Consider the following 15,299-nt stretch of genomic DNA (forward strand, 5'->3'; position numbering starts at 1 on the left):
CTCTAATATTTTGTATACAAGTGTCACAAATAATACAAAAACGTTCTAAGATTGAATGTGGCTCAATCTGACAGGATGTAGCCTCTTTCCCGTAATGCACTCGATAATACCAAAACAAAAGAATCGAGTTCACATTAGCAGCACTGTTTATATATATATATACAGAGTCCCTGTGTTTCATGGCTAAATTTTAAAATGTTTAGAGATGCAGTAAGGCCATATTGCACATTTGCACGGCATTGCAGTTACTAAATAAATTGCACATATAAATTGCGGGAAAAAAAAAAAAAAAAAAAAATATATATATATATATATAGCTGGTTACAATTATATCGTTTTAATTGTGTTATGTTTTTGTGTTAGTTAGTCAGCTGTAATTTAAGTTATTATTTAATCAAAACAACCCAGTGCAGTTTGATTTATATTGTTTGGAATGCAGAATAAAAAACAAACAAACATGTTTTTTGATTTTTAAAAAAAAAAAAATCTGTGTGCAAATTAACTCTTCATATGTATACAAGTATGAGCACCATCATATTACTAGGAAATGCCCATAAGATAATATTTCTGTATAATTTCAGCACCTTTAGGCAAAAAGTGGTTGACTATCAATGTAAGTAACACTGCAATTCTTCATGAAATATTTTAATTGAAAATATTTTGTTTATTAAATTATGTTGATTTGATTTGTGTGGTTTATTGTATAAGGGTAACAAAGCACATGAAACTAGGATATGTGTTCAGCTGGAAAATTTAATAACTGAATAAAAACATTAATACATTTGAAATCTTCAACACACTCCAGCAGCTTAACAGCAATGTACAATAAAACGGCAAAGAGACAATCTAAACTGAGCTATTGTATATCATGTATATCATCTCTAAAATCGAACTCAGACATCTCGCTGTGCATGTTGCATATAATGCATCTGTAATTCTAGCTCTCCAGGCAAAGAACAACCACATATCATGCACTGGAACAGGTGATCAGGGGCAAAAGGCATTTTATTGCCTATTTTGTGTGGCTCAGTTTGTTGAGCTAACTGAGGTAAGTTTGTTACTTGTGGCATAATTGGCATTTCACTGATGGTGCCCTGTGAGGTGAAGAAGATGCCTTGTGGTAACGGACCTGGAAGTTGCCTTCCAACAGAATGTATTGGATGCGAAGCAGGTATATTTAGAGCTGGTGGAGGAAAAGGTGGTGAGATAAAAGTTGATGGCTGACTCAATGGAATCTGCTGGCCAGAAATCAGAGCTACGTGCTGTTGTGCCCGGATATGGCCTTGTTGAACTGGTCCATTTACGAGGGTCTGGGAAACAACTGGGGCAGCCTGAAACCCCCACATCGTAGGTCTGTCCCCAAGAGGAAAACGAGCAGCTGTATACGGCAAGTTCACTGGTCCCATCTGGTTCGGAGGAGCTGTGCTAACCCAAGTCGGAGGTATTTGAGTCTGTGGCTGATGAAGCTGTTGTTGTAGAAGCTGCTGTGAAACCTGCATTTGCTGAGGCAAGTGCTGGATTAGTCTGCTTTGCTGCTTCTCTAATGAATCTCCAGGTACTTCTTGCAAGCCCACAGGTGTAGACATCTCCAAAGATGTTTTTATACCCCATGGAGTGGTAGCACCAGCGGCTAGGACTACACCACCAATCTGACCCATGTCCGTTTTGGCCAGACCAGAGGAATTTGGCATTTGCAAATCAAGAGTGAGCTTATCAGATTCACTGTTGGTTGGTGCGTCAAAGTCAGTTACTTTGCCATCTTCTGATGAAGAAGACGACGTTTGCACCGAATCGCAAAGTACTGGCCATTGCGACTGCTGCGGGTCTTGAATGGATCTCGGAGACTGCCTGTCCACGTGGTGTTGTGAATGCTTCCCTTTTTGCTCTGCTTCAGATATGTCCGAGTAATGATTAGGTTGTGCTGACATCAGTACATTTGCTTGAGAAGGTTGCTGCTGGTGCATGAGCTCAGGGAGACCATCATTTTTAGGCAAGATCGTCTTAAGGTGACCTCCTGGCCACTGCATCTGCACGGCATTGCTTGGCTGGGCTTCCAATAAATTTGTGGGATTTTGAGAGTGAAGTAGCTCCTCTGTTGGCTGCATTTGTAACTGCCATTCTGGCTGCAAATGAACCTGCTGGGAATGATTTCTAGTCTGCAAGTGCTGCGATCTAAGCTGCATGCGTTCATGTCTATTTGCATCGAAGCTACGAGAGTGGTGTGGAACCATGTTTGGCAACAGCGTTTCTGACATGATTCTACCAGGTAGAGGTGCCGTCCTTCCGTTGTCTCGATCTAACCTTGGCCTACCTCTCCTGCCGGTACTTACTCTACCTCGTTGAGAATGTATGGACAGTGGATAACTGTGACTCTGACCTTGCCGTTTACGCACGTGAATCTTCTGATGCACGAGCAGACTACTAAGCCAAGGGAATGACTTATGGCACTCCTGGCAGCGGTGGGGTCTTTCCCCCGTATGAGTGTTTAGATGGTCTCGGAGCAAGTAGGCCAAGGCAAAGCTCTTGTCGCACAGGTGACACTTGTAAGGTTTCTCACCTGTATGGGACAGCATGTGCCGCTGAAGCTGACTCTCATCGCTATAGCCCTTACGGCACTGCGTGCAGCGAAACGGCTTTTGTTGATGCAGCCGCTGGTGGGTTTTCATGTTGTGATGAAATGCAAAATCCTTACCACAGTCCGGGCACTTGTATGGCTTCTTCCCAGTGTGGATAATTGAATGCTGCTGCAAATAGCTACTAAATCTAAAGGACTTTTTACACACTTGACACTGGTAACCCTTGTTGTGTATACGCATGTGAAGCTCTAACACTGATCGGTAACGGAAGCACTTTCCACAGTCTCGACACCTGAACTGTTTCTTCTCTGATTGGTCCTCTAATCCCCCAACTACCGGCATACTGTCAATATCTTCCTCATCCATACCAACATCATCCTGCTTTTCAAGTACTGCTTTAACCTGATTTGTCATATGTGTTGTGTTTAACCCCAAAATGTTGGTCATGTGTGTTTGTGAATGGGATTGCAGCATGGACTCTGACTGGAATTTAAGAGGACAATACTGGCATGCATAGACCTTATCGAATCGTTTGCCGTTACTCATCCTTTCATACTCTGCTTCGTGGATTAACATGTGTGCTCTTAAATCTGATGCTTTATAAAAAATTTGAGGGCACAGAGGACAGTTGCGCTGCTGCTCAACATTTGCGTTCTCTTTACCTGCCTGCTCAACAAGAGATACGTTATGGTTTGCAATACGTGCCTCAGACCTGGCCGAGATCTTTCTGTGTTGACGAAAATGTGCTCGCATGTTTTGTGCAAAAGCAAACGTTTTTCCACAGTATGAACAGTTGTAAGGCTTTTGGCCCGTGTGGAGATACTGGTGCTGCTGCAAAAGGCTGCTGTACTTGAAGCTCTTCCCACAGATTTTGCACAGGTGCGCTCTTTCTTCCACGTGCCTGCGTCGATGGTCCTCCATGACGTAGCGGTGCCTGAAGACCATGCTACAATCTGGACACCCGTACGGCTTCAGTGCAGCATGGGATCGCTGGTGGATATGCAACGTCCCTAAACTCTGAAAGCCTTTGTTGCACTCCAGGCACCGATAAGGACTGTCTAATGAGTGACTCTGCATGTGGGCATTGATGGACACCCTGTACTGGAACTCTTTGCGGCACAGTGGGCAGCGAAAAGGCTTTTCCACAGTCTGTTCACAAACATGAAGCCTTAATCGCATCATTGTCGAGAAACACATACCACAGTGCTCGCACTGAAATTTACTCCGCTCATTGTAGATCCTCTCAGAGCGTTTTGAATGTGACGGGCTTGGTTGGCTGTTTTCTTTATGAATACTGCGGTGTTTGATGAGGTCACTTCGATGCTGAAAAGTAATGCCACATTCTTTACAAACAAGAGAAGCCTGCTCATCTTGGTGCATGTGAAAGTGTCGATGCAGGTTGTATGTTTCCCGACGAGTGAACTTTTTACCACATTCATTGCATTCCAGGCGGCTTTTCCTTCGCTTGACAACTACACCATTACTCTTAGATTCATCTTCTCCTTCCTTCTCCTCTGTGTTGTCCATAACCTTCTCTTCTGTGTTGTCCTTCAGCTTCTCCTCTGCGTTGTCCATAACTTTCTCTTCTGTGTTGTCCCTAATTATCTCCTCTGTGTTGTCCATAGACTTCTCCTCTGTGGTGACCTTAGACTTTTCCTCTGTGTTGTCCATAGACTTCTCCTCTGTGGTGACCTTAGACTTTTCCTCTGTGTTGTCCATAGACTTCTCCTCTGTGGTGACCTTAGACTTTTCCTCTGTGTTGTCCAAAGACTTCTCCTCTGTGGTGACCTTAGACTTCTCTTCCGTGGTGTCCTTAACTTTCTCCATACTTTTGGGGTCTCCCGTTTCCTCTGTCTTCTCTTCTGTGCTTTGCATTGCCTCGTCATCAGACTTTGATGCTTCAGTTATATTTGTTGACTCTTCATCTTGTTTTGGTGGGTGTTCTTCCTCTCTGGCATGATTTGACTCTTGGTCGACATTTTCTGTAGTTTTGTCTTCTGTTTCTTGTTTGTCAGTTTCTTGCTCTGTAGAGTGATAGCAACAAAAACATTAGATAAGAAGTAAATTCTAATGTACAAGCCCAATAGGTAGCAATCATTCAGATTTATAATGGTTTAATTACATAAGTCTTTTAAAAGGTGTACTGTACATCATCTAAAGATTGTTGAAAAGTTTGACATGTTGGCAACAAAAAGCTATTAAATACTACCACCACCTTCATTTTTTTCACCCAAAAATGAAAATGATCCCAGGATTTACTCACTTTCAGGCTATCCTGGGTGTATATGACTTTGTTCTTTCAGACAAATACAATTAGGAGTTATAATAAAAAAAATGTCCTGGCTTATCCAAGCTTTAAAAATGGCAGTGATTGGCTGTTGAGATTCAATAGTCCAATAAAGTGCATCCATCCATCATTAAAAGTTCTCCACACTACTCTGGGGTGTAATAAAGACCTTCTAAAGTGAATCGATGTCTTTTCATAAAAAATATCCATATTTAATAGGCCATTTATTAAACCTGGGAGCCGTGTGCAGTACTTTTACGATGCATGAATGCACTTTTATTGGAGTTCTATCTCAACAGCCATTCACTGCCATTATAAAGCTTGGAAGAGCCAGGACATTTTTTAATAAAACTCTGATCATGTTTGTCTGAAAGAAGAAAGTCATATACACCTAGGAAGACTTGAGGGTGAGTAAATCATGGGGTAATTTTCATTTTGTGGTGAACTATCCCTTTAACGCCCCCCAAAAATCTACAGTTAAAGAAGTCCACTTCCAGAACAACAATTCACAAATAACTTACTCACCCCCTTGTTGTCCAAGATGTTCATGTTTTTCTGTCTTCAGTCGTAAAGAAATTATGGTTCTTGAGGAAAGCATTTCAGGTTTTTTCTTCATATAATGGACTTCAATTGTGCCCCCGATTTTGAACTTCCAAAAAGTAGTTTAAATGCAGCCTCAAAGGGCTCTTAACGATCCCAGCCGAAGAAGAAGGGTCTTATCTAACAAAACGATCGGTCAATTTTTTCAGAAAATAAAAATGTGTATACATTTTAAGCACAAAAGCTCATGTAGCACATGTTCTGGTATGCGCATTCACGATGCTACGTATTGAATCATGTCGAAAGGTCACGCCAAATGTAGGCGGAACTACAGTGTTTACAAAGCGAATGTGCAAAGACTAGGGAAGTGCAAGTAAGTCAAACACTGTTTACAAACAAAAAGGTACAACGTGTCGGACGATTCTGAAGTTGTAGGAGAAAATAAGATGGAGTTTTTCGCCATACCCTACCTTTTTCAGCCGGAGTACACAGACGATGAACTTAGATGTGATTTGTAGTAGTGATGGGAAGTTCGGATCATTTTACCGACTCGGACCTTTGAGTCTCGTTCAGCAAAATGAACTAATCTTTTTTTTTTTTAAGAGTAATTTCGTTAATTTTAGCAAAATCAGCATCACGTGACAGCCCCATAAGATGAACGAACGACTCGGAAAACCCGAAGACTCAAAACAGGTGAACTAATTCCAGTACAGAACCTAATAGGATGTTGCACATGTGCGACTGAACGAGCATGTGGATGACACGTGGACACGCATCTGAGACCCTGTGCTATCCGAGCTTTTGTGCTTAAAAAGTATACAAATGAAAAAAAAGAAAAAAAAAAAAAAAATGACAGATCGTTTCGCTAGATATGACCCTTCTTCCTAGGCTGGGATCGTTTAGAGCCATTTGAAGCTGCATTTAAACTACTTTTTGAAAGTTCAAAATTGGGGGCACAATTGAAGAACATTAAATAAAGAAAAATCCTAAAATGCTTTCCTCAAAAACCACAATTTCTTTACGACTGAAGACAAAAAGACATGAACATCTTGGATGACAAGGGGTGAGTAAATTATTTGTAAATTGTTGTGCTGGAAGTGGAGTTCTCCTTTAACTGAGCATACACTGACTTTTTGTGACAACATACTTAATAAACTTCTGTTTTGACCAACAAACATTGTAATTATTATACTGTATAAATTAGCATTTTTCATTCTTATAGAGCAGCTATAGATACAATTAGTTTGATGGACAAAATGCATGAAAATCATTCTTTAAGTTTAGAACAGAAAAAAATACATTCGTGTTTTAAAACTAAATGCCTGAAACCTACAAAAGCACTGATTGTGAAAACAAGCATCTGTATAATTGAACATCTGACTCAAAACCTTATAGTTACTAAGATATAGCTGTATGACATCTAGCACCAATGTCCCTTATTTCTGTTTTTTAAACAGTCATACACGCATCTATCTCTGTCCATTCTCTATGCATCATCACTTGGTTAAATCATGTGACCTGATAGTACAATGTGTCATTATTACCATTCATCCTGAAATCTATAGTTCTTTTTCAGCGGCCCTGGTTCCCATTTTTTTCTATAGAGATTTGAAAAAGTCATTGTTTAGGAGTTATAAGCAATGAACCAAACCAACCAACTATGACAAACAAGGTACAAAACCTTGTAAACAGCTTTAAAAAAGATATAGAATTACAGTCTCATGAAGCAATGAGAATGACATAAACTAAAAATTATGGAGAAATAAAACTTTTCAATATGTATATAGATACAATTTAAGATATAATTATTTTATATAAGATAAAATTTAAGCAGTTGAAAATTGTAGGGGGGAACTGATATTAAATCAGGGCAGGCACTTAAGTGTTTGTTGCGATTCTCTGATTGGCTGAGATTTCTTTGCAGACTCATGGGTAATGTAGTTTTTTCCAGTAGAAATTTCACTACTAAACAGAGTTTTTTAAAAACAAGTTGAAATTTTGAATTTTTACTTCAGAAACCCAACTGTTGCACTTTACTATAATAAATACGTACATATATGTAAGATAGATGACAGTGGCAGGTAGTAACAATGTCTTGCATGTCTCTATCCAACCCTTCTATTTCTACTAACAGGCTCTGACTTGTTTCTTATAGAAATTTGTTTTTGTTCCACATGGTAAGTTCCACAACTTCTTTTTATTAAAACTGATCAGAAAACGTATCTAAACAAACCTTTATGATGCTGTTTGCAATTCGTACTCATTAAAACCTTTAAAACAATCTTGATCTTCATGCATGAAAGGGTTAAATAAGCAGTTTTGTTTCTGATTGGGTTAGAACAGGCCAATTGCAGAGTAATTAATTGCTGCCAAGAAGAAAAAACCGCTCTAAGAGTTTCTGCATGCTCTTCCCACGTCTGAATGTATGTGTGAAATTGCACAAGCCTATGCGATGTTCAAGAGAGCGCTGCTTGCCCTTTACCGTCTGCCCTTGATGCAAAGTTGTACTTACCGCTGTTTTCATTGTGCAAACGATCCGATGTCACATCGCAATCCGTTCCGGGCGCATCTGAAATGAGATCGCCCTTATTATTTTGCAGCACCACATCCGTGTTTTGCTCATCCTCAGGAGATTTATAATTACACGGCATTCCTGATGCATCTTTGTTGCGTGGTGAAAGAGCAACGCCATGTGGAGCTGAATTTTCACTTGCTGGTGAAGACGGAACATCAGGGTCCGTCGTTCCTTTTACGTCGCTGCTTTGTGCACAAACCTCCGCGTCACTATCAGCTACTGTAGCAGATACCGGTTGTAGTTCAGGTTTATTTCCAGCAAGTGTACCGTTAATGAGTTTATTATCTAATGGTTGTTCGGATTCAGACTGCACAGTAGCCATTTTTCACATATTTTTTTTCTCTTTTCTCTCCACCCCTAAAAACATGGAAGCCAACGATTGATTGGAAGCGTGCGCTACGTCACATGCGCCCTCTGCGACCACATTTAAAGCGACACCTTTCGATAAATGTTGACAGTTCAGCGACTTATTTGCATTTCTTAGATTTAGATATAGTTTTACTGATTTAGCAGTTCTATTGGTAACCCTGCTCAGCCAGGTATTTAACGTACACTACTAAAAAGTTTTTGAACAGAAAGATGTTTTTTTTTAAAGACTCTTCTGCTCACCAAGCTTGCATTTATTTGATCCAAGGTGCAGCAAAAACAGTAACATCTTGGAATATTTTTACTATTTAAAATGTAATTTATATCTGTGATTTCAAAGCTGATTTTAGCATCATTGTCCTACTATAATCACATGATCCTTCAGAAATTATTCAAATATTTGTTGCTCAAAAACATTTATTATTATTATTATTATTAAGTTAAGAATTTGTCAGGTTTCTTTGATGAATATAAATTTCAGAAGAACAGCATTGTGCAAAAGAAATGTTTTGTAACATTAGAAATGTCTTTATCATTACTTTTGATAAATTTAAAGCATACTTTCTAAATACAAGTATTAATTTCTATCATTTTTTTCCCAAAAAATAAAAAATAAAAATATACTCACTCTAAGCTTTTGAATGGTATAATGTATAATGTTAAAAAAGCTTTTTATTTCAGATAAAAGTTGATCTTTGGATCTCTCTACACTGTAAAAAACAATTTGTGGAGTCAACTTAAAATAATTTGTTACCTGGCTGCCTTAAAATTTTAAGTTCAGTTAACTCAAAAAAACATTTATTCAACTTGAAATGTTAAGTTGTACTAAGTGACGACTTAAGATACCTGAGTTGGTTCAACTTAAATTTTTAAGGCAGCTGGGTTACTTACCTTGCTTTTACGTTTAATAAACACAAATATCTAAGTTGTCACTAAGTACAACTTAACATTTCAAGTTGACTAAACTTATTTGAGTTGACGTAACTTAAAATTTTAAGGCAGCAGGGTAACAAATTATTTTAAGCTGGCTCAACAAATTGTGTTTTTTGTTTTTTACAGTGTATTTGTCAAAAAAAAACAAAAAACTTTTGACTGGTGGTGTATGTACGCACATCCTTTTTGTGTAAATAAGCATCTGGTTACACAAAGGCTACATTTTTTAAAATCAAATACAGTAAAACAATACATTTGTGAAATATTATGACAATTTAAAACAACTGTTTTCTATTTCAATGCATTTTAAAATGTAATGTATTCTTGTGATGAAATACGTGTCACATAATCATTATAAATTATTCTAATTTGCAGAAATAATATTATGATTTTTGCTAAAATAAAAAAAGCATATTATTATTAATGTCGAAAACGGTTGTGTGTGTATTTCCTGTGATAACAGAAAAAAAAAAGATGATAAATTTATTGATTGCTTTTATTAAAACTTGTTCATAGGCAGACATTATTATTATTCCAAGTACAAGTGATTTTTGTTAACATGGTGAAAAGTTTGCAAAATAGTATATTTGAGCTTAGCTATCTTGCATTGCATGCAGAGTGACCGATCGACCTTAGATCTCTATATTAGTCAGCAATAACTGCATTTATTTCCATGGAACTGGAGATATTCTATGCATTATAATGTCCTTTAAAACAGCATTTGGATGTATTTTCTTAAACAGTGGTAGTAGCAAAAGTAAAATGTCATTTTGCACTGATATCCTGCACCTCAATCATAAAATAAAAATGACTGATCTCGCCACAGCATGAACACTGAAGAGTTTTTAAGCCTGCCTAGATCAGTTTTTTTTCTTGCAGTTATATATAAACTTAAGCAAGCAGATCAATAAAATGTCAGTAATTTACTATCAGCAGCAAGGGTGCAGAAGTCAATTTAGATATAGCTTTGAGCTTTTTGGTGTACGTATTATACACTTTATTATATATCTGCGACAGGCATAACATAAAATGTGGCTGCAATATGACATGGCACAATCTGCGACTAGTTAACCTTATAAAACATTGCTTAAATAAATAAATTTACTGTAACCGAATACAGTTCATTTGTCCACGGCAACCTCAACGTCTGCGTCTTCGCCTGAGGTCTACTGTTCTACCGCGGCGTGGCTGTTGAGTTACTCCATTTATGTCAGTCGGTGGTTCGGTGTGCCGAGTACCATCTAAAATATCTGGAGGTGGTGGTAGAGGTGGAACAGTTGCTGGGATTTGCTGCTCTAGCTGCGGCTGCTCCTGTGGCAATAACAGTTGTTCATAAGGCTGCTGTTGTGGAGGTTCCTGTTGCTGTTGATGCTGTGCAGGTTGCTGCATTTGTTGTTGCTGTTGTGGAATTTGTTGCTGAGGAGGCTGATGCTGCATCTCAAGTAGACCCAACAGACGTTGCAAAAGTACATTATTCTGCTGCAAGCTATTTGTAAGGGCCTCTTGCGAAGCCACAAGCGTCCGCATATCACGCCTGAAGCCTTCTCCAAACTCGCGCAGGTTCTGCTCCATGCGATCTCCAAGCTGCATGGCTGCTTCTCCCAATCCACGCAGTTCATCTTCCAGCCAGGAAGTACGTGGTGGAGGGGGCTCCAGTGGGCCCTGGTGGGTGCCTAAAGATGGTTCTGGGCTTGGCTGAGGAGTCCCATTGAGGAATGGGGCGCTGTATAGGGGTGAAGGAGGTAGCCAGCGTTCTGATGTTGGAGGTGGTACTATTCCAAGACCTAAGCCCAAACCTAGTTTATCCTCCATGCTGTTCTCCACACCCTCACAATCATCTCCATCATCACCTTCTTGCTCACCAGCTTCATCCTCCTTTTCGAAACCATCTCTTTCAGAACTATCTCCAACTGCAACTGAAACAGTCAAAACGTTCATAAACTTTCAACATTCCTATTGCAAAATCAGATTAGTGAAATCAATTCAAACCCAAAAACATTACCTGGATCAGTGTCTGACAAACACGTGAAACTGGCTTTTCCTCTGGTGCTCTGCTTTTGGCGAGATTGCTGGAGCCTGGGACTGACTTGGGACGGCCTTCCCAAAATTCCAGCCCCTCTGCTTGATGGCAGGTAGCAGGTGCGGTGCCTTGCGTCGGCCAGTCTACCACCGTTACGTCTCTTCAGGTCATCCCAGCGTTTCTTCACTTCTCTTAGGGTCCGAGGTACTCTAGACACAGCATTGACACGCTCAAGTATCCCGGCCCAAATGCGCTCTCTTTCTCGGCGCCGGAGCCTCCCTGCTGGACCGAACAGCTCCCCCTCACAACGGGTCACCTCTGATACCAACACCTCCAGCTCTGCCCCGCTAAAGCGGCTCTTCCGCTTTCCTACACCTCCTGCGGCTAATGCTGAAGACACACCCCTGTCTTTAATAAAAGGCAAATTTGAATTTAACACAAACTAGGTTTTGCATTTCTATTCAAAGATGCACCAAGTACATTTTTTTTGGTTTTCGTTGCACTAGTTAATATGGCACTAATGGTCTTTTGGACTAATACTGACATCCAGCAGCATGAATGCAGCATCATGCAAAATTGTGTTACTAATGAACATTTTCAAGGGTCAATGGCAGATAAAAATATCTGGGATGATATTTTAAAATCTAGTTCAAAATGCATATGCCAAGTTTGTAGAAAATGCAGTTTCTGTATTCATGGTGGTTTCATTTTTGGAGGGAAAAAAAATTTAATTACCATGTAAGCTGCTTTGGATAAAAGCATCTGCTGCATGAATAAATGCAAATTTAAAACATTTATAACAAAATTCATATTTAAAAATCTACTACAAAATGCAAATGTCAGGTTTTTGTAAAACTTTTATATTATTGGTGGTTCCATACACTACCTGTAAAAAATTTTTTTTGAACAGCAAGATTTTTAATGTTTTGTAAAGAATTCTCTTCTGTTCACCAAGCCTGCATTTATTTGATCCAAAATAAAGCAAAAACAGTAATATTGTGAAATATTGTTACTCATTAAAATAACTGCTTTATATTGGAATATATTTACAAAATACATATATTTCTGTGATCAAAGCTACATTTTCTTCAGTGTCACATTCAGAAATCATTCTAATAGGCTGATTTGCTGTTCAAGAAACTTTAATTATTATTATTATTATTATTATTTTTATAATTATCAATATTTAAAACAGCTGAGTACATTTTTTCAGGATTCTTTGATGAATAGAATGATCCAAAGATCAGCATTTATCTGAAATAAAAAGCTTTTGTAAAATTATACACTATACCATTCAAAAGCTTGGAGTCAGTAGCATTTAAAAAAAAAAAAAAAAAAAAAAAAAAAAAAAAAAAAAAAAAAAAGATAGAAATGAATATTTTTATACTAAGGATGCTTTGAATTGATTGAAAGTGATGAAGACATTTATAATGTTACAAAAGATTTCTATTTCAGATAAATGCTGTTCTTCTGAACTTTCTATTCATCAGTGAAACCGGAAAAAAATCTACTCAGCTATTTTTAACATGATGATGATGATAATAATAATAATAATAATAATAATAATAATAATAATAAATGTTTTTTGAGCACCAAATCAGCATATTTGAATGATTTCTGAAGGATCACGCAACACTGAAAACTGGAGAAATTAATCTTAAAAATCAGCTTTGAAATCACTAGAATAAATTACATTTTAAAACATGTTCACATAGAAAACAGTTATCTTAAATAGTAAAAATATGTCACAATATTACTGTTTTTGCTGTACTTTGGGTCAAATAAATGCAGGATTGGTGAGCAGAAGAGACTTCTTTAAAAACATTAAAAAATCTTACTGTTCAAAAACTTTTGATGAGTAGTGTACAGTTTTGGAAAAAAAAACATAACTAATTTAACATTTAAATATTTAGTTTAAAATGCAAATGGAAGGTTTTCAAGAAATTTATAACAAATTTCAACAACAACAACAAAAAGAAAAAAATTCTATACACTTCAGATGTACATATCATTATTTTCAGAAATGTATTATGCTTTTTTTTTTCACATCATATATTTTATAATACTGAAAACGTCAAATATTTAAAATGAGAGAAAAAAAAAATGTATCAGACAGATTATAACAATCATTATACGGTTACACTTTTTAGACATTTTCCCACTATTAAAAAATATTCAAAATCAATTTTAAGTTTGGTTTTTGAAATCAAAATGTGTTCAAAGAGTAAAAGATTTACAGGTCATTAACCTGTAAATGGGATGTTTGCAGTCTCCCATGGCTCAGTGAACAGAAGTTACCCAATATCAGGATGTTACTGAGGAAAAACTGAGTAGCACATGATCTCAACACTTTAAAGTCTTCATTTTATGTTTCACATTAACATAATTTCTATAACTGTAAAACTTTAGTACTGAGGGAACAATAATAAAGTGCACCTTTGAATATTACTGTAATGTCAGCAGTAAAGTAAAATCTCATATTCTTAATGACTTCCCACCATCTAACACTTACTTTGCTCGATTGGGATGAGATCATCCGAAGACATTCCAGGTGCGACTATGTTAGGATGCACAACCACAACGTTAAAGGGCAGGCTGCTAGGCAACCCACCATTCTGGTGGTCACAGCTCCCCTCTGAGTCGTCATCTTCCCTGGGGAAACCGTCCTCTGAAACCCCGCCTCCAAAGGGACCCTCTGGAGACTCCACTTTGATGTGCATGGGAGGTGAGTGCTCATACAGCAGCCCCCCCTCCTCGTAGTATTCAGTCATGGATATGTTGTGGTTTACAGACACACCAATGTGACTGGTGGACAGCGTGCCATTCACAAGGAGGGTGAAAAGCCACCATGCTGTTCCATGGCAAGGCGTTCATTGCTTCATTGTGCAGCCTTAATAATGGGCTCAGTAATACACAGCCACAGAAAACAGATATTTGCTACGAGACAACAACAGGTTAACGTGTCATTTTAGAGAGGGGCTGTGTTCGTTTACACTGATTCTACGCGATTATTGCGATGTTTTTGTTGTCTGTATCTTATTAGAGCAAGAAAACCAAAACCTGTGGCTTCGATCCAAAAGCAAAACTCGGTGATGTTCTTCTGATATTCTGTTATGTTTGACATTATGTATATGTATCAGTCGTTACATGCAGACATCTTAGAGCTCTCCTAATTGATAGTAAATCTGGCAATGTCAAGTAAAAATCCGAGGCTACATGGGAGAGGGCGAGAAATGAAAACAAAGAATGCATGGATAATATAGTTGGATTCCCATTTAACTAATTGTTTAATTAAGGGAATATATCTTAAATATAAAGGCCAAAATTACCTGTGTCGCAGCAATGCGCATATAGTCTGCACCACATCCGCAATGGATGCGCATTCCGCATAAATTACGTTAGCCGCCACTAACGTTAGCTCTTCTCAAGCAAATACTGCTGTTCGTGTAAAAGTCACATATGCGACGTGCCCGCATTACGAGAAAGATATAGTTATGGAAACGAAATAATCCGTATTCACGCCGTCGTACTCTTATAAATGGCTAGAGAGTGTAAAACACAACACTAAATTGATTTAAGTGCATAGATGCAAAGCTAACCTCTTAAAATCCTAAATGTACACAGAACCCAAAGCGTCGCAGGAATATGACATCACACAAAGATATTTGCCGTGTGGCTATTTCTGAAACTCTCAAGAGATATTTTATACATTTAAACGGCGGCAGTATGTTTGAACACGGCAGTCTTTTGTCATCTTAAACAGACAAAAATAATTCATTCAAAAAAGAAAACCGAAATAAACGAAGTTGGCCAGTACTATTCAAAAAGTGCTATGAAATGCATTAGGCCTACAAGTTTGCCTTAACTAAATAACACACTAAATAATAGTCTTTTATTAAGCAATGTGTTTTCAAATGCGGGTGAAACAAAAAGCAGGCTTGGTGCTAATCTAGATTTAGCTGTTTCGTTCTTTATCTGGTTCGATTCAAGATGTTACCACAT

The 15,299-nt window shown here is 38.0% G+C and overlaps 2 protein-coding genes across 10 annotated transcripts; both read right to left on the reverse strand.

Annotated features, from left to right (window-relative positions):
- Positions 1 to 744: 744 nt before the first annotated feature.
- Positions 745 to 8,351, reverse strand: zgc:66448 (uncharacterized protein LOC327401 homolog). Of its 5 annotated transcripts, none has more exons than XM_051131801.1 (3): positions 8,048 to 8,351; positions 7,916 to 7,972; positions 745 to 4,600 (listed from the first exon to the last, which is right to left on the reverse strand). In XM_051131801.1, the coding sequence occupies exons 1-3, from the start codon at positions 8,298 to 8,300 to the stop codon at positions 894 to 896; spliced, it is 4,017 nt and encodes a 1,338-aa protein (XP_050987758.1). In that variant the 5' UTR covers positions 8,301 to 8,351; the 3' UTR covers positions 745 to 893. The 5 variants fall into 5 exon arrangements, with proteins under 5 accessions (XP_050987758.1, XP_050987759.1, XP_050987757.1 ...); XM_051131802.1 differs by having other exon boundaries at positions 745 to 4,220; positions 4,365 to 4,600; positions 7,916 to 8,351; XM_051131800.1 differs by having other exon boundaries at positions 745 to 4,316; positions 4,365 to 4,600; positions 7,916 to 8,351.
- Positions 8,352 to 9,755: 1,404 nt separating this feature from the next.
- si:ch211-261d7.3 (myb-related transcription factor, partner of profilin) lies at positions 9,756 to 14,941 on the reverse strand. 5 transcript variants are annotated; one of them, XM_051131803.1, is made up of 5 exons: positions 14,627 to 14,941; positions 13,810 to 14,509; positions 12,033 to 12,062; positions 11,280 to 11,705; positions 9,756 to 11,193 (listed from the first exon to the last, which is right to left on the reverse strand). In XM_051131803.1, the coding sequence occupies exons 2-5, from the start codon at positions 14,066 to 14,068 to the stop codon at positions 10,418 to 10,420; spliced, it is 1,491 nt and encodes a 496-aa protein (XP_050987760.1). In that variant the 5' UTR covers positions 14,069 to 14,509; positions 14,627 to 14,941; the 3' UTR covers positions 9,756 to 10,417. The 5 variants fall into 5 exon arrangements, with proteins under 5 accessions (XP_050987760.1, XP_050987762.1, XP_050987761.1 ...); XM_051131805.1 differs by having other exon boundaries at positions 11,280 to 11,687; positions 13,810 to 14,941; XM_051131804.1 differs by having other exon boundaries at positions 9,756 to 11,187; positions 13,810 to 14,941.
- Positions 14,942 to 15,299: the final 358 nt, after the last annotated feature.

This window comes from Labeo rohita, chromosome 16, assembly GCF_022985175.1.
Source record: "Labeo rohita strain BAU-BD-2019 chromosome 16, IGBB_LRoh.1.0, whole genome shotgun sequence".
Lineage (NCBI taxonomy): Eukaryota > Metazoa > Chordata > Actinopteri > Cypriniformes > Cyprinidae > Labeo > Labeo rohita.

Coding starts and splice junctions, on each gene's coding strand:
- zgc:66448 (XM_051131798.1), bottom strand. CDS start 8,300: ATGGCTACTGTGCAGTCTGAATCCGAACAACCATTAGATAATAAACTC. Junction 4,601..7,915: donor TTTGCACAATGAAAACAGCG/GTAAGTACAACT, acceptor ATCACTCTACAG/AGCAAGAAACTGACAAACAA.
- si:ch211-261d7.3 (XM_051131803.1), bottom strand. CDS start 14,068: ATGACTGAATACTACGAGGAGGGGGGGCTGCTGTATGAGCACTCACCT. Junction 11,706..12,032: donor TATCCAAAGCAGCTTACATG/GTAATTAAATTT, acceptor CTTTTATTAAAG/ACAGGGGTGTGTCTTCAGCA. Junction 11,194..11,279: donor TTTGTCAGACACTGATCCAG/GTAATGTTTTTG, acceptor TGACTGTTTCAG/TTGCAGTTGGAGATAGTTCT.